Source organism: Lemur catta, chromosome 1 (assembly GCF_020740605.2).
Source record: "Lemur catta isolate mLemCat1 chromosome 1, mLemCat1.pri, whole genome shotgun sequence".
Taxonomy (NCBI): domain Eukaryota; kingdom Metazoa; phylum Chordata; class Mammalia; order Primates; family Lemuridae; genus Lemur; species Lemur catta.
The window spans coordinates 237,226,850-237,246,584 of NC_059128.1; the positions used below are offsets into that span (position 1 = coordinate 237,226,850).

The 19,735-nt window shown below is 34.4% G+C and overlaps 1 protein-coding gene across 2 annotated transcripts in view; it reads right to left on the minus strand.

Annotated features, from left to right (window-relative positions):
- Nucleotides 1-378: 378 nt before the first annotated feature.
- The window catches only part of ALCAM (activated leukocyte cell adhesion molecule), a 192,077-nt gene continuing 172,720 nt past the window's right edge, over nt 379-19,735 (minus strand). For both annotated transcript variants that reach the window (XM_045540368.1, XM_045540367.1), the window contains 2 exons: nt 4,379-4,491; nt 379-2,813 (listed from right to left, as the gene is read on the minus strand). In XM_045540368.1, coding sequence (XP_045396324.1) covers nt 4,404-4,491 — 88 coding nt within the window. In that variant the 3' untranslated portion in view covers nt 379-2,813; nt 4,379-4,403. The remainder of the gene's footprint in view (nt 2,814-4,378; nt 4,492-19,735) is intronic.

Consider the following 19,735-nt stretch of genomic DNA (forward strand, 5'->3'; position numbering starts at 1 on the left):
GATTTACCTCATTTTCAAGGAAACATATTTCTATGAAAGTTCATGCCTACATAATTTCAAATGGTAATCTGAATGGTATGTTATTGGCAAAAGTGAAGAAATATGAAAGTGTTCTCTTAATTAAGCTCCTAGGACAGTCACATGGGGCACCCAACAATAAGTATGATTCTATCATTAAAGACAGACACATACAATCACCTGTAAAATCTAGGGGCTAGCTAAGGTATCCGCAGTAGGAAGGCGTGGGGAATTTTATTTTTCTCCACCCCTCCAGAAAGATGGGGAGTCATGATGATTTTTCCACTCTTTAATAAAGACAATCATTTTCTATACATGAACATTCTAATTTAGACAAGAGGCAGACAGTTGCAAGAGATATGTGAAGACATATTTCAGTTTTATTATCTTTTAGGCATAGACGGGTATGTTAATCCATTTCCACATACAATTCCTATAATCACATATAGGGAAGTGAACCTTGAACTGGCAAAAACCTGTCTCCTGTTGCCAAGGAGTTAAAATTGGAGAGTCAAAACCTCAAAAGTTGAAGATTGTGAATTCTCTTCCTTCCCAGTATCGCTGTGCATATGGCTGCCGTTATACAAGTAAGCCTTCCTCTCTATCCAGGCGTTGATTCGATGGTAATGTCATTCCTTTTTCCCTGGCAAACTTTCTGCTTTCGGTCTAGAGCTCTGAGTATTCCACGTTCTGCTTTCTAGGTTCTGACAGCTGTTTTTGGACTTAGTTAACCATTGCAAGTGGAAGCCAAAAATAATTGTAGTATAACCTCTCTATCTATTGTCACGTTGGTTCTTTTTGCAAATATATCTTAGGAGTTAGACTTTAAACCTTTGATCTCCCACACCAAAAGAGAAAAAGAAAAGAAAAATATTTATAGGGAAGTAATTTCATTTTAGTGTTCATGGTTTATTGTGGAAAGCAGGTGTTTAAAAATTTTAGAATTTCTTTAACAAAATTCTAAAGAGAAAAAAAAAAAGAAATCACAGTATTTACAGAGATAACAGAATGGCTTAGCCATGCAAAACAAATAACTTTGGTTTTTCCCCTTTTACTTTGGTTTAAAGATTGACCAAGATTCAATTTTTTCCTGCCAAATAAAACTTCAATAAATCAAAGTTTAGAGGCAAAATAACATATTTTCTTTTTTTTCCCATAATATTTTATACAGCATTGAGTCTAAGAATATTTTATATATTCAATCCATACCAATGCACTACAGGAAGCTTTTATTAAACTGAGTCACTATTGCCCAGACAGCAAATGGTTTACAAATGTACAATAACATATGCTTTTAAATAATGCAGAAGTGGCAAAATTTTATTCCTAATCTCTATCTGACTTTAATCTTCAATTTATTTTCATTACCTTCATAATTTTTTATTTTGTGAGTCTAAAAAACAAACACCAGTTTTCCTTTTCCTGTCATAGAACATAATTCTATACCTAGAAATCTGATGTTCATTTTTTTTCTTTACAGTTATGTATATCCTGGAACAGAAATGGTTGTGCAGTGTTCTCCCAGAAACCAGGCTTCTGCATGAAAGAGCAAAGTTTAAAAGTCTAGTCACAAGGACCTATTGGCCCATATCCAGTCTACTTCAAAAAGTTTCCATTTATACTACCACCCTAAAAAGTTCCTCAGGCATAAAACATGTTTATAAAGTTACAAATTTGAATGTAACTAAAGATACATAGACATTTTATTATTACACTTTCATGTACGGCTTGATAAATTATGTATCAGTTAAAAACACTAAATTATCTCAAGGTGCATTCAATATCTGTAGCGTAGTTAACAAAAACACACACGAAAAAAATATATATTCTATATTCTGTGGAAAATAACACAGCTTTGATAATGACCACTGTTAAAAACTCCAATTCTGATTGATATCTTTTTTAAAAGGAAACAGGTATAATTTTAAGGCAGTGGATAACCCAAAGGATTTAACACCAATTTTTAATTACAGTGATTTACATAGTGATCTGAAAATGGGAATGTTATCCATGATTTTTCCAAACCATATCTCACACACTGTTTTTTGTTTCTTTTGACAGAAAATAATTGACTAGCAGGTGTCTCTAAAGGTAAGTACTACCCAAATTCTGTTCTGTGTCTTTTTCAGAATAGGGGAAATTATCAGTTTGGGAGTACTATTATGGATGTGTGTCCATATATGTCTGTGATTTACTTCAGCTAGCAGCACGTACGCAGAATAAGATCATATAGTGCTTATCAATCTGACTCTCTTCCTTCCCCTCCCTTGTGATAAAAATCACAATTTTTGAATAGGGCAATGTGTGTGTCCCCAATCTTCACAAGCTGCCACCTTTGGGTTTTAGGTGCTTGTGAGAAAGTTTGGGGCATTACTGATAGCAATCAGAATCAGAAATGTACCTGCTCAGATTATCCATATAAACAATTGAAATAAAAACATTACATCATACATCTGATTAACAGCAACTCCCAGAACAAAGCTTACAGTGTATAAAAATAGCTACGTAAAAAATTTACATAAAAGGCAAACCAAAAAGAAATCCTCAGTGCAGACATTTACAGAAAAAAAAATTGAACCAAACACAACATATGACCTATTATCATGGCTGCCAAAACTTGTTATTGTTTGTAATTTCATTTCATTGTTAAACTTGAGATAATTCTCTAAAATCCTGTGACAGCTTGGTAGAATGAACTGCTTAATATTTGAACCATGAATTGCTGTCAATGTCTTTGTTTATGTCTTAAATACAATCCACGTTCATGCTTCAATCGGTCTATATGTTTTTTTTCTCTGAAATGATGAAAAAAAACACAATTTAGAAAAGTTACCATAGCAATCATCTTGCACCATCAACAGATGCTTTGTACTGAAAATGACAGAAATTATTTTATAAGAGGAGGCCTTTACAAAACTCCATTGTCCCTAAGCCCATCTTTAATCCCAGGCATTGATTGATGCATCCTTTCTACAAATAATTTTTTGGAATTAGTGATAGTTTTTTTTCTTTTTTTTGGTAAAAGAATGCTTAATTAATACTAAGATTTTAAGTTTTTTCAGAAAAAATATGTCATTTCTCATAGGGTTAAAAAGTATGCTCATCCCTTCAAATGACACCCTCTTTTGTGGTATTTGTCTTCAAGTTCAATTTTCCACTGAGAATTTGCTTCATCAAATTTTGAAGAAAACAGAAGGTAAAATCTATATTCATAAATGATTAGGGAAATAACCCTAGAGAAGTGGGAAAAAAAAAAGTCATGGAAGAATGCTGCACCCTTGACCTCCAGTGGGAGGCAAGACAGGAGAAGGGATCCAGTTCTGACTTCTTTCAGCCAATCAGTTTGAGATCCTGGTTTTTGGATTTAAAAAAATAGGTCTTGTTTTATTTTTTAAAATTTTTCTCTCCTGTGTGCATCCTGTTAAATACAATTCTTTCCCATTTCCTATCCTTACTATGGAATTAACTTGGGTAATCCACTCAAATTTTGACTTGTGGTTTATTTATAGTGAACTCATTTTCTGTAGTTGTTAGGGCTTTTCACATGGTATTGGGAAGCTACTGTAACAGTTATTCTTAAGGACACACAAAATAGTCCAAATGGCTCCTCTGTTTGATTGGCTTAAAGGAAATAAAGAAAAGTAACAGCTCAAATTGCAAGTGGCAATGCCATGGAAACATACACCTTTTGTTTTAAAAACCACATATATACAGCTACTATATACAAATATATGCAACATATGTAACGTAACATTGACCTGTGCATGTCTATATATGTGCATATAAAGATACATGAATACATATATACATATAAACACACATATACACATACTATCTATAAAAGTATGTGTGTGTGTGTTAATACATACATACACAATTTTGTTAGCCTTTTCATTAGGATGATTGGGGAAATGGCTGTATAAATACACTCACATTTTCATTAAATTCTTAGGTTAAAATTTGTATATGTTTAAATTATTGTCATAATTGTTTTTTGAAATAAATATAAAGTATTAGAATCTGCTTTTATTGAGCCCAAATACCAAAAGTAAAGCTTTTTTGCACTCAGTGAAATTTTTGACATTAGAATATAAAATGCTTATTGGATGTTGAAATCTCAAAATTAGATTTTATTATTCAGAGGGTAATAATTATTTTGGGGAGGATGGGGAGACTGGTGAGATTCCATTCTTCCAAGAACACTTTCTGAATCACCAAAGTTTTCTTTTGAAAAACTCTCTTCCTGCATTAAAAGCTATAATTATGAAGCATCTTAAAGTAAAGCCTTTCCCTTTCATCTTTAAGGATGTTTCCTACTTACCTGAGAATTATTTCTATAAACCCCATATAGCCTACTCACCTGAACAACTAGAACAGTTTCTCTCTTAGGCTTCAGTTTTGTGATTGTTTTCTTCTAACTTTTTGTTTTCCTCCATATTACCAAGGTCTTTGTTTACATGTTTTGATGCAGTCCTGTAAGAGAATAAAATAAACATCATCACATTGATACACACACTTTTCTATTTACTTTTAAGGTTTGAATTAATGTATCTTTGAAAATTAAATGTTTTACAGGCAAGCCACTAGGACAAACGCTTCCACATCTGTGAGCCTTAACTGATAACAAAATGCATTCCAGTGAAATCAGCTTGGTCGTGGGGTTGCATTAAACGTATGCTAAGAGAAAAAGAAAAAGTTATTTTGAACACAGACTATGAAAACTTTGTTGCATCATATATTTAGCTGGATTACTTTTCTCTCCACGTTCTGGGAATTAATTAGTACCATTTGATAGTCAAAATTTTCATTCTGGGCAAACATTTTCCATAAAAAATTTCTGAGGGAGTTTCATTAAGACCTTTTTCCTTTTGAATGTTCTGTATCATGCATCCCAGTTGGCCCAATGTCTTGTGACTATGTTTATGGATTCTGTTTTCTTGAATAAATAAAAAAAACAAGATTATAAAGAGATGATGCTTATGATAGAACCTTGGCAGTAGGGGCTAGAGCAGCCCTAACATGGCTAGTTCTTAAATCATGGCCCCAAATCAGCAGTATCAGCATCCCGTGGGATTATAGAAATGCAGATTCTCAGGCCCCACACCAGAACTACAGAAGCAGAAACTCTGGAGATAGGAGCTGCAATCTGTTAAACAAGACTTCCTGGTGATTCTGCTGCCTGCTAAAGTTTGAAAATCAATGCCTTAGTGCAGCTATGATTTCACTTGCCTAGGTCTATCCTTAATTGTACAAGTAAGGTTTTGGGGCCAACCAAGAAAAATCAGAATAAATAGTAGCTGTGTTTCTACGAGTGCACTCCTTCCTTCCTTCCTTCCTTCCTTCCTTCCTTCCTTCCTTCCTTCCTTCCTTCCTTCCTTCCTTCCTTCCTTCCCTCCTTCCTTCCTTCCTTCCTTCCTTCCTTCCTTCCTTCTCAGATCAAGAAATAGAACAGTGCAGACCATTATATTCCCTTGTAGTCAGTACTACCTCCTCAAAGGTTACTACAAACTGAATTATCATAGAATAGTTTTACCTGTTATTGTAATTTAAATATAAATGGGATCATTCCACAAGTATTCATTTGTGTCCACATTTTATTTAAACTCAACCCTGTTTGCAACACTCATATATTATGGTGCATGTAGTTGTAGGTTGTTCTTTCCTATTGGTATATAGCAAGTCATTGGGTGAACAAGCCATAATTTATGTGTTTATTTTACTGGTGATGGATATTCTTGGTCTTAATTTCTTCTTCAATTTCAATTATAACTGAGACATTTTGTATGTGTGCCTCACATGTCTCTTATGCTCTTATTCTTTTTCCTCTCTGTGCTTCAATTTGGGTGTTCTCTATTGATCTGTATTGCAGTTTACTTCTCTTGTGTTCTGCTGTGCCCAATCTGCTGTGAAATTCATCCACTGAAAACAGTGTTTTTGTTTGTTTGTTTGTTTTGTTGAGACAGGGTCTTACTCTGTTGCCTGGGCTAGAGTTCAGTGGCATCATGATAGCTCACTGAAACCTCAAACCCCCAGGCACAAGCTATCCTTCTGCTTCAGCCTCCCAAGTACCTGGGACTACAGGTGCGAAACACCACACCCAGCTAACTTTTCTAGTTTTTTGTAGAGGTAGGGTCTCACTATGTTGCTCAGGCTGGTCTTGAACTCCTGACCTCAAGTGATCCTCCCACCTCGGCCTCCCAATGTGCCAGGATTATAAGTGTAAGACACCACGCCTGGCCAACTTAGTTTTTCATATTTTATTTTTCAGTTCCAAAATGTCAATTTGATTTTAAAACCTTTTAGAATACATTTCAATTCTCTATTGCATTTATCTTTTTTGACTATCTTTTCATGCACTTTCTTTAATATAGTTATAGTTATTGTAAACTCCTTGGCTGTTAACTGCAATGTTCAAATCATCCAGTTGTTTGTTTATCTTATCTACTTTTTCATTGATTATTGATAGTATTTTCTCAACTCTTTGCACATCTAGTCCTTTTTATTTTTGCTGATATGCATTTAAAAAACTCTAGAGACGCTATAGAACATTATTTTCCAACAGATAATATTTCTCCCTTTCCTTTGTTAAGCAGATGGTATGTGGGGTTGATCAGCACAAATCAGTCAGGGATTGACCTAGACTGGGTCTCCATTGCAGCTTTAGTAAGACTCAGTCTACCTTTGGTTCACTCCTATTCCTAAATCATGGCCCTCTCAGTCTTCCAGTTGAGATCCTTGCATGTATCCCTTTCTCTAGCTCTTAAAATATAGAGAAATTCAGCTTTTCCCTTGACAATCTCAACTCAGGTCTCCACCTCAAGATATGGGAAATCTCTTTAGTCTCCCTGACTTGACCATAAGCTCCTTGAGAATAAGGGCCATGTTTTATGTATATTTTACCCATAGCACATAACACAGTAACTAGAATATGACAGGCATCCAAAAGATATTTATTCTACTAAATCGAACTAACATTATGCTTGATATCTATTTCCTTCTACTGTTTCTTTTGGTATTAATGTCCACCAATATGAAGTCCATATATACCCAGCTGCTTTTTTATGAACAGATAGAGAGAACACTAAATGGAAATGACAGAACTTGAGTGATGTCTTAGTCCAAACGTTTTAGATAGCACTGCACAAAAATCACATGCATAAACATGTACCTTGATTATTCTAATGGATACTAACTTTATATTCTAATATATTCTAATAACTACAATTTCTATAAATTGGTCAGATATTGTGGAAATCCAGGAAAGCCACACTATCCACAAAGCCTCTCCTCTCCTCTCCTCATCTTTCTTCCCCTTGTCTTCTCTCATCCGGCTGATTTTCCTCCATTCTGTTCTTCTTTTCCTTTTCTCTCCACTTCTTTTGCTACCTTTTATTCTTTCTCTCTCTTTTTCTGTTTTATCTCAAACTCACTTTATCAACTACAATTCTTTGCCTCTAATGTAAGAGTTCCAACTTGTTGGAGCCATTAGAGAGTGACAGATATAAGAGACAAAATTTAGTGGGTAAATTCTAAAATATAAAATTTTTAAAAATCAGCAATATAATAAATCAAGGCAGTTAACTACTCTGATGTGAATTATATATATTTTTTTAACCCGCCTTCAACTATTTGGGAAGAATGAGGTCATGCTCAGGTTGAGTACATACATGATTTCACAACCTTGAAATAAAGCATGGACTAGAAGGAGTTCTGGTTCTAGTAATAACGTACTTTTTTAGCCCTTACATTTATAACAATGATAAACTTCCACAAAAGAATAAACTATTTGACTGTACTTGAGAGTGACTAAAATAAGATAGAAACTAAAGGAAATTTTTACAGGCTTTTCCTCTGCATGCACCTCCCAGTTTGGGAGGCTTGAGCTAACTAAAACAAAAGCTGGAAATCAAAGGGAAAATCTTAGACAGGAGAGAGCCACAGAGTGGCAAAAACTCCAAAGTTGTGTATAAACTATAATAAATTCCTTGGATGACCCCCTGAACTGCACAGGTGTGGGAGAAATTTCACGAAAGCTCGGTAGAAAGCAACATTGGAAGGTTTAAAAACCTGACATGGATTTTGAGGTGCTATCCACGCAAGAGAGAAAGAGTTTGGAGTTGAACTTCTCCAAGCCAGAAGTGCTTAGCAAACACATCACTCTTTGTATCAAAACCCCAGAAAAGCCAAGTAAAGACTATGTGTCAGCACTAGGCATTCATCCTAAGACAGATATGGAAAACAAAATGTAAAATTAACCTTCACAAGATCAAGGTGACTAGCCAGTAATCTAATTGTCTCCTAGGAAAAACAATCCACAGCCTTTAGAAAAATATAACAGAATCTAAACTCTCTATAACGTATCACCCCCAAAATCCAGTATATAATAAAAAATTTATCATACATAAACAAAATAGTAACATGTAACACAAAGTTCAGAGAATGATCACACATACTTTGGAATTAGCAGGCAAAAACTTTAAATCAGTTATTATAACAATCAATGACCTAAAAAATATGGTAACAAAGAGAGAACAGGTTAAAATCTCAGGAGCAAAAAATGTAAGCAAAAATAATTCTATGACTAAAAACTACAATATTGGAGATAAATAATGCACTAAATGGCTGTAACATCAGATTGGAGGTGGCAGAAGAAAGCCACCTCAGTGAACCTAAGGGCAAAAATATAATTTATAAATTCTGAAAAATAAAGAGAAATAAGACAGAAAAAAAGTGAGCAGATCCTCATTGGCCTGCCTGAGAAACAATATTTGACAGTCTAACATATGTGTAACTGAAGTCCCAGTAGGAGAAGACAAAGAGAATGTCACGAAAACATATTTGAAGAAACAATGAAAAAATTTTCCAGATTTGATGAAGTCCATTATCTTGAAGATCCAAAATGCTCAGAAATCCCCAAGCAGAAAAGACAAAGAGAAAAACACACCTGCGTTCACCATAGTCAAACTAATCGAAAGTAAGTATAAAGAGAAATATTTGAAAGTAGCCACAAAAAATTTGTTGAAGGGAACAATAACATGAATAATAGCTGATGTCTCCTCAGAAAAAAATGCAGACCAGAGATGATTAAATGTCTTTAAAATGTTGGGAAAAAACTCTCAACCCAGAAATTTATGTCCAGTGTAAAGATGTTTCAATTAAAAACAAAAGAGAGACATATTAAATTAAAGGAAAGGAAACTGGCAGAAATCATCACCAGAGGATCTTTCCTAAAGGAAGCACTAAAGGAAGTTCTTTGGTTGAAGAAAATACAAGTTGGGAATTCAGATATGAAAGAAAAAAAAGAGAAGAAAGTAGAGACTGTATATATTAATACATGGTTAAATATAAAATACCAAAAAGACAATCAACTGCTTTATATATATATATATATATATATATATATATATATATGCTTTATATACACATATATAACATTATAGTATGAATTTTATAATATATGCAGCTATAATAGGTAGGACAACACTAGCAACACACATGAAGGAAGTTAAATGGAATTACAATGCTTCAAAGATCTTAGATTTTTACAAGAGTAGATTTTTATGAGTTCTTATTGTAATCCCTAGAATAACCACAATAAAAGAACAAAAAGAGGTACAGTTGAAATGCCAGTAGAGACTAAAAATTACTGGAGTAATTCAAAAGACAGCAGGATAGAAGGAACAGAGGACAACTAAAAAACAAATAGGGAGATGGTGGTCTTAAATGTAACTACATCAATAATTAAGTTAAATGTAACTTGTCTAACTTCTTCAAGTAAAAGGGGCAAAGATTATCAAACTGTACAAAGCAAGCAAGACGCAACAAAATGCTCTATACCAGAGGTTGACAAACTTTTTCTTAAAGAGTCAGACTATAGATATTTTAAGCTTGTAGGCACGATTTAATTCTACCATTGTAGCAAGAAAACAACTAGACTATATATTAATATAAATAAATGAGCATGGTTGCATTACAATAAAACTGTATTTATAAAATTAGGCAGTAGCCTGGGGGTCGTATTTGCTCAGTCGTACTCTATTTAAGATATGAATTTAATATAAAGAGACAGATAATTAAAAATAAAAAGATGGAAAAAGATATACATGTAAACAGTACACATATGAAAGCAGTGTGGCTATATTAATACTGTAAAATTCATGACAAGGCATATTACCAAAGATAATGAGAGCTATTTCATAATTATAAAATGTTTGATATATAAGGAAGTTATAACAATTCTAAGTAGATGTACCTAATAAAAGCATAAAGCAAAACTGAAAGAACTGAAGGGAAGAATAGATAAATACACAATCTTTATTTGAGAATATAATACCTCCTTCTAAATAATTGATATGACAACTATACCAAAATTTAGCATGCACGATTATGATGCAGTAAACAACACAGTCATTCCTTGGTGTCTGCAGGGCATTGGCTCCAAGAACCCTCTCAGATACAAAAATCTGTGGATGCTCAAGTTTCTGTACTGGACTTGCTCTCTTACCATGAACACAATAAAACAAAACAAAACAGGTATTTCATGTCATTGGGCAACAGGTAGCAAGGGATTATGTTTTCCAAGAAAAAAGAAACAAATAAGCTACACCCTATGATAACGCAGGATTCCTGCCTGGAGAAACTTTCTGGATGGTGGTGCTAAAAATGGGGACACATGCAGAATTCTGTCCTATGTGTCTCTTTCCTTGGCTGACTTTTAATGTAACTTTTCCTTATAATAAATTTAATCATGAGTGTAACAGAGTTCAGTGAGTTCTTTCAATCTTTCTAGTGAATTATAAAACCTAAGGGTGGTTTTGGGAACCCCCAAAACTTGCAGTTGGTGTCAAAAGTAAAGGTGGTCTTGTGTGGACTCTGCCCTCTAACTTTGTTGTTGGACTCTTAACTCCTCGATGTTGGAGTCAGAATTCTTGAGTGGACTTGGTGGTCTGGAGGACTTTACCTTTAACCTTGAAGTTTGGCTAAGTCTGGGTAGGCATATAGAGCTACCATCATACCTAATAGCAAATTTTGAGAAATTTTTCCTCTAAGATTGGGAACATGTAAAGGTAACTGTTCTTAACATTTCTATTCTACATTGTATTGGAGGTCTCCATGAGTGCAACAAGGCAAGAAAAAGAAATAAAAGGAATATAAAGTAGATGGAGGAAGTACAATTATTTCTGTTTGCAAATGAAATGATTGCTTGTATAGAAATCTTAAGGAATCCACAAAACAACTAATAGAACTAATAAGATAATTTAGCAAGATGGCAGTATACCTTTCAACATAAAAAATTAACCATATTTTCAAATACCAGTAGGAAAAATTTGGAACATTACAAAATTAATTGTATTTAAAATAGCTGCAAAATACATAAAATACACAGGAATAAACTTTTAAAGACATAATAAATGTCTACATTAAAAAGTTTGAAATATTGCTAAGAAAAAAATTGAAAAGATCCAGGTAAAAGAGAGATTATATGATCATGGACTGGAAGACCAAATAGTATTAAGTTGTTGAAGCTACTCAAATTTATCTATAATTTCAAAGCAATGCTAATCCCATAAAACTTTTTTGAGAGACAGAAATTAGAAAGTTGTTAAAATTTTTATAGAAATGCAAAGAAATAAGATTGCTAAAACAACTAGATGATCAAAGCTGAAAGACTCACACTATTATGGTAAATTAAATTTTGACAAATGTGCTGAGGCTAAAATAAATAGTGCTAGAATGACTTGATAAATATATATAGCAAAAGCAAAAAGCAAGTGAACAAAAAAATCCCACCTTTATCTCATGCTACACACAAAATTTTAGATAGATCATATCCTTAAATATAAACGTTAAAGCTATAAAGTTTCTAGAATAAAACATAGGACAATACCTTTGCTGCTTTGGAATAAGCAAAGAATTCACATAGTGGACACAAAAAACACTAAGCATAACAGGGTATAATTGATAAGCTCGTTCTTCATCAAAAGCAAAAATTCCGCATCAAAAGACAGCATTAAGAAAAGGAAAAATCAAGCTACAGACTAGGACAAAATATTCATAATACATCTATATGATGAAGGAACCATACAGAATATATTAAGAACTCTTACAAATCAATTACAAAAAGGCAACAGTAAATCTCAGGCACAAGATCTAAACAGTCACTTCCCAAAGGAAAATATAAGACAGTTAATAAGTTCATGGAGGTTAAAATTATTAGGTCCCAGGGAACTGCAAGTTTAAACTTAGAATTAGATACTATTTCACACTTCCTGGAATGGCTAAAATTCAATAGACTGACAATACCAAATTTAGGCAAGGATGTGGAAAAACTGAAACTGTCATACACTGCTCGTGGGAGTTGTAAGTAGGATGACTACTTTGGAAAGCTGGCAATTTCTCATAAACAAAGGTCTGCCTGATGATCAAGCAATTTCACTCTTAGGTTTTTACCCAAAAGAATGAAAGCATATACTTACAAAAACACTTGCATTAAAATGTTCACTTTAGCCATACTATTCATAATAGCCCAAACGAGAAACTATCCAAATGTCCAAAAGAAAATGGATCTTTAAAATGTGGTATATTCTAACAATTAAACCCTATCAACAACATAAAAAAGAAACCATAAATACATGTAATAACATGGCTAACTCTCAAAAACATGTTAAGTGAAAGAAGCCAAAAAATGAAAGAGTACATTCTCTATAATTCCATTCATATGAAATTCCAGATTAGGCAAGCAATCTCTTTAGCACAGTAGTTTCCTAAGGGGACAGGGATGCTAGGGAAAGAAGTCTAAGGGAACTTTCTGGGGTGACGGAATGCTCTGTATCTTCATGGGAGTAATTGTCACTGCTCTACACTGAATGTTTGTGTCCCCTTGAAATTTATATATTGAAACTTAATTCCCAATGTGATGGTATTCATAGGTGAGGCCTTTGGGAGGTAATTGGGTTGTAAGGGTAGAGCCTTATGAATGGGATAAATGCCTTATAAGAGACTTCAGAGAGCCCCCTTGCCTTCTGCCACCATGTGGGGTAACAGTGAGAAGGCACCATCTACAAGACAAAAAGTAGCCCCTCACCAGACACTAAATCTGCTGGTGTCTTGATCCTGGAATTCTCACTCTCCAGAATGGTGAGAAATGCATTTGTTCTTTTTAAGCCGCCCAGTTTATGGTATTTTGTTATAGTAGCCCAAATGGACCAAGACAGTTACAAAGTTATATACATTTATGAAAATAGATTCAACTGCACATTTAATATAGGCAAATTTCCCTCCATACAAAATAATCATACAGAGGGAAAGCTAAAGCATCATCCTTGTGGGCAGGAGTTGAAAGAACTGAGCAAAAGGTATGATGGGAAACTGGATATCATTTCTATTTCCTATTTGATTTACTTTCTAGATAGATATATTTGTTCAGAGATTCAGAGTACTTTATGTGATTTCATAAAGTTGTAAAAAACAGAAGAAGCAGGTATTGAGAAGGGAGTGACTAAAATTCTCTCCAGGGAAGGCATGGTTCTCAGGGCAAATCACAGTATCTTTCAGCATATCTGTCCAGGTGAAATTAGGCTAAAACTATCACTGTTCACAGTATGGAATTGGAAGAGAGAGGATGTTAAGGATAACATAAAACGTGGAATATACTTATAGAGTAGGAGTTGGGTAACTTCAAACTATTTTTCTTATTTTTAACTTTATAAACTGAAAGGAAACAAAACAATAAAAAAAGGTAGATGGGGAAAGAGAAAAATCCTCCTTCTTTTATTAATTCCATTATTGAAAATAATAGCCACTACCAGTGTCTTAAGGTGTCAGACACTGTTCTAAGTGTTTAGTAAATACTAAGTTCTTTAATCCTTACAATATCTTCATTTGGGCTGAGACTAATAAACTTGCCTGTGGTCACACAGCTAGTAAACACAAAGCCAAGATTCAAGCTCTAGCACTCTGGCTCAAGTGTCCATGCACCATGCTACACAATTATACAAATACGCAAATCTGTTAACCACTAGGAAATGTACTAAATAGAAACACTTGCTAGTGGGGGTGGGGAGTGGGTATTCATTGACTGAATATATGTATATAAGATTGACTTGCATTGTATTACAAATTTCTCCACTTTAGTTATAGAGTCCTATCAGGAAAAAGCCTTTAAAAATTATTCTGAATACTTTTGTCTTGGTTTTGAGACTGATATGGTATAGATAAATATAATTTTATGAAATTAATTCACTTTTTAATTGCTAAAAATTTCAGAGATTTGAAAGAATCGCAGAAGACTATATCTACAACTGGCAGAGAACAAACATGTATTTAAATCATTTCACTTAGCAAAATGTTTTACAGTCAATTGATTTGAGGTAAAAAAGACATTTATGAAGAATGTATGCTTGGGTTACATTATAAATTACTATGGTTAATTATCTTAAACTTTCTTCATCAGTGTCTTTTTTTTAAAGTTATAAAAAATATTTTATTTACAGCTATAAAAATGGCAATCATGAGAGAAAACCTACTTGTACCTCATGGGTGACTATTATATATACTGTTTTGTTAAATATTTTTTAATTTCAGCATATTACAGGGGTACAAATGTTTAGGTTACATATATTGCCTTTGCCCCACCCGAGTCAGAGCTTTACGTGTGTGTATCCCCCAGAGAGTGCGCACCACACCCATTAGGTGTGTATATACCCATCCCTCCTGCCTCTCCCATCTGCCCAATATCCGATGAATGTTATTACTGTATGTGCACTTAAGTTTTGATCAGTTAATACCAATTTGATGGTGAGTATATGTGGTGCTTGTTTTTACATTCTTGGGATACTTCACTTAGTAGAATGGGCTCCAGCTCTAACCAGGATAATATGAGAGGTGCTACATACATCACCATTGTTTTTTGTGGCTGAGTAGAACCCCATGGTATACATATACCACATTTTATTAGCCCACTCATGTATTGATGGGCACTTGGGTTGTGTCCACATCTTTGCAATTATGAATTGTGCTGCTACGAACATTCCAGTGTGGATGTCTTTTTTTATAGAATGTCTTTTGTTCCTTTGGGTAGATGCCCAGTAATGGGATTGCTGGATCAAATGGTAGTTCTACTTGTATCTCTTTGAGATATCTCCATATTGCTTCCCACAGAGGTTGTACTAGTTTGCATTCCCACCAGCAGTGTATGAGTGTTCCTATCTCTCTGCATCCACATGAACATTTATTGTTTTGGGACTTTTTGATAAAGGCCATTCTCCATCAGTGTCTCTTTTTTAGAAACTTTAAATATGGAAGAAAATTTAAATCACAGACTCATAATAAGTTAGTGTGAGAAGAAGCCCTAGAGGTGACCCTGTAGTCTAAGCTGCAAGGCAGAGAGAAGAGTCTTGGCCCTGAGGTCAATACTCCTGGGTTTCCATGCTCATGTGTCAAGTCTGAGCTGCAAGACCCTTCGACAAGTCCCTCTTCTTAAGCATGCTTGTTCATCTATAAACAGCAGGATCTACTCACAGGGCTGGTGTGAGGATAAATGTGGCAGTTTATGTGAGAGCAACTGGCAGGTTACGGGGACCAGGTCATATAGCTACTGAGTAGCAGAAGGGAGTTCAAACCTAAATCTCAATGCCTCATTCTGTGTTACTTCCATAAAAGCAATACCTTTAAAGGGATAAAGTTGCTTTCCAATGAATTTCAGGTTTTAAGCCTTTTTTTTTTGGTGAGATTTTCCTAATATTATAAACTGGTTTTGAGGTCTCCTGGAAAGGAGATAGGCATCTACACTGGTGGTACCCTCTAAATATGCCTTTATTTCAATAATTCAGTGAGAGAATGGAGGAGGCAGGAAAAGTGAAGGGAAGTGAGAGTGGTAGGCACAACCAGAAAATCACAATATGGTTGACATCGTTTTGGAAAAATAAAATACTATAATAGATTTTTATATTTAGAGAACAAAAACAATACTCAAAATAATTCACACATGAAACAGTTTATGAGATTTTAGGTCTTTCGAAAGCAGGCATGTGTATAAAAAATTGAAAACTCTCTTATAGGGAGTGTGAGGAATTCTTAACTCTTCCTGGTTGTAGGGGTGTTTTCTGTGAGCCTGCCTGAAGGCACCAGGCCTGTGGGTATTTACGACTGGGACCAATGGCAGTGTAGAGTTGCCACTTCCAGCAAACTGGCCTTTGACAACTGTGCAGGTAATTAGGATCTTGCCCCAAAGCATAGTTATTTGTCCCCTTCCCTGGTCACAGCTGTCAGCAAATGAGTCTTCTCTTGGGCCTAGCTTAAGGAAAAGCTAGAGGAGGAGAGGAGGGCACTAATTCCCACTGAGAGTTGTTAGCAAATAATTGACTTGAAGAAGGAAATAGAGAAAATAAGTTCTTTCTCTCATTACTACATTTTTCAATTTTATATCCTTAGAATTTCTAAGACCCTACAAAGAAATTTCTCGAAGAAAGAGGGAATGGTTATGTCCTCAGTAAAAACAGAAAATGGCCTTTCCATCTTGGTCAATAGTGAACATGGGGACCATTAGGTAAGAGATTGAAGACCAAAATAAATGTAACAATACTCAATATGCATGAAAACAGGGTGCCATCCTAGTTCAAAGTGTTTCTTTAAGGTGGGTGATGTTGGGACTACACAGCCTGGCTCATGGCAGGGAATGGGATGTTTTATTCTTCACCTTTGGGAAAGACAATTAAAACAAACGTGATATTTTAAAAAATTAAATGAATATATAAAGAGGAGATTTAAAATGTGAGAACATTATATTTTGCTGTGAGCTCTTTCTTTCCTTTGGGGACATTTAGGTCACACACAGTTGAAGAGGGGAAGGCCATGGATGGTTTTGCCCTTGGAGACCCTGCGATTGACTAGTCAGAGACTCCTGCATTTCACATTATTGTATTTGCCCTCTAGTCCACTGTATTAATTATAGTTTCATAGAATGATGGGGCATTTTCTTTTATTCCTTCTGGCTGCCTGTCAGGTTATTGGTAGAGAAAGAGAAAGAAGCCCAAACTTGGACTAGCCCAGCTTCCCATACAAGTGGGGAGAGAAGCTAGCTCAGTCCTGCCCTTAAGAGAACACTCCTTCCTCACAGCACTTTATTAAGTGCTGACTGGCAATCAAAGTCAGAGCTGAAATTTTAATTCCAAAGAAGTTCTGATAAGGCAGCAAAATATATTTGAAAATACTATATGGGATTTGGAATAAAATATTTATTACTTATGATACCTTGGAAGGTTAATCCCACGGAGACTTAGATACTATGAAACAGTGTTAATTGTATGTACTTTGTTAAATTGTTGAGGATTTCCATAAAAGTAAACCCCCCCTCAAAAAAGAAAAAAATAGTATGTGCTCATATAGTGGTCAATGCAAAAAGTCATTTAAAATGTGCTGTAAGTGATCCTCCAGCACTATTTTCTCAGTTTATCTAGTGGAGAGTCCCTCCTTCCTCATGAGGACAAATATATGATGTTAGTGTTAACTATTGATTGAAAAATAGAATCCAGATAAAATCAACTTTCTTGCAAGATCCTCTTCCACATATCAAGAGATACTAATGGGAAGGATTCTAGAATGGCTTATTATAGCATTGTTTCTTGGGGCTTCAGTGTTATAGGCAATTCCTCCTTTGCCCTTCAGCCAATTTAGACTGTTTCTATTTTATTCTGAGAGAGGACTAGAATAATACAGCATTATGTATGACAGAAGTAACATAGGTTATTTGTGACTTTTAGATTTTTAGATTTTCTATATATTACACACTAGTTTTCATGAAAATAGTCTTGAGTTTCACGGTTCAAAAAGGTCAATCTCTTGGTAAATTTCCAAGATTCACACAATGAGCATTTTGAGATTACAAATGTCTAGTTAATGGTTGCTCCCAATTTAGTGAAAAGAAGTATTGTGAACAGGGTCTCTTAGGTGTAACCAACCTGGAAATTATGGTTTTTACATACTTCGGAAGAAGTTTGTGGCTACTTCATTCTGCCCTTACACTTTTTCTTTATCTTTGGCTCTTTTATTTTTTTATTATTAATAGTTATTTTACTATAAGATATACAAGAGAGGATTTAGATCTTAACTAATAACATTTAACTTCCTATAGAACTAAAAGCAATGTTTGGAAGACAGAGTAGAGAGAAACTGAAAAATAATAAAAATTAACCATTGAATTATTTGTAGTTCTTTAATGTTCTTTTACCTGTTAAACGACTAGACATAGAGTGGGTGTAGTCAATAAATGGCTTTTGCCTAACCCTGTCTGTTAATATCCTACACATTAAATGATCAGTCATTCATTCTCATTATCAAAGCATCTCTAGTTTAAAAAGAAAAAGCATTCCATTGGGAAGTTATATGGATTAATGCAGCAAAGGAGTCATGAGTCCTTACTCTTAAGTGAATATGCCATATCAAAATGGAAAAAGAATACAATTGCTAAGTATTTCTTGCTGCAGTTATCATATTTAAAACAGATATAAAAATATGTAGCTCCTATTAGTGGAATGGAGAATGCATGCAGGCTGAGTGGTCACTAGGTATATTAACAAATGTACTCTTCAATTCTTAGAAATAATACTGTTTCTCTTATCTCTCTCCAATGACTTTTAAAGTTACCAATGCAAAGAATTTCCTCCAAATGTTGCTAAAATTTCACAGCTTTGCTACCTGTATCACAAGAGTGGTCTTAGAAATTCTTAACTTGAGGGTTTTTATTATGAATCTGCACTTACTCTGAACAAGTAGCTTAAAGGGTTAAGAACACTAATTTTTATTGCAAAAATGCTGGTTTATTTCAGAGGGCACAAGTATGAAATAACTAATTAGGAATGCAAAGCACTTGGCAATCTGAAGTGTTCCACAAATTCTTAATAAAAACCCTTTGATGCTTGGGATGAGAGTTGCAATTTATTACATTGATTACCAATAATATTAACTCTATCAAAGTTAGTGCACTTTCCAATTAAATAACAGTTATTTAGATGGATGTTCAGGTCAGATTATAGAAGTTGCACTTACTTTAATGAGATTCTTTAAAGGAAATGCTTGAGGCCTTAACCTAAAGACACTGTGAAGCCAAGTGTCCAGCATTTACCTATCTGTGATTTAATTTGGGGTTACCATATTGTAATACAACTGAATTAACACACACACACAATTTTTTTTTTATTCGTAGAAGGACAAATGGTGCATGATAAGATACTGGCCATTGGAATAGGATGATTAAGGATGCTGGGGTTGCTCTAATAATTTAACATTTATTTGACCATAATGTAGAGGACTATAGTTTGTTTTTTAGCTAATTTTCAAGATATGGAGAAATTTTATTTTTATTCTTTTAAGAAACAAAGTTACTTTGGATTGCATCAGAAATCCTCATAAAATGGAAATACCCTACAGCCCAAGCTGTTAGATTTGTGAATGCCTATAATGGATTATAAAGGGAGGATATGATTTTGAACATCAGGAAACTGGTGCACATAGAAGGAAAATTTCTATAAGATAGATATGGCCTCTGGGCCACTGTTTGGATTTCCCTTCACTTACATGGTACAGGTCTTCTAAATTTTCCATAGACAGCATGGACACAGACCCATGTGAATTGTTTATTAAATGTTCATTGAGAAAAAGAACATATTTGTTACAAATATGGTCATTCATTTTGTGCATCAACTTGACTGGGTCCTGTGGT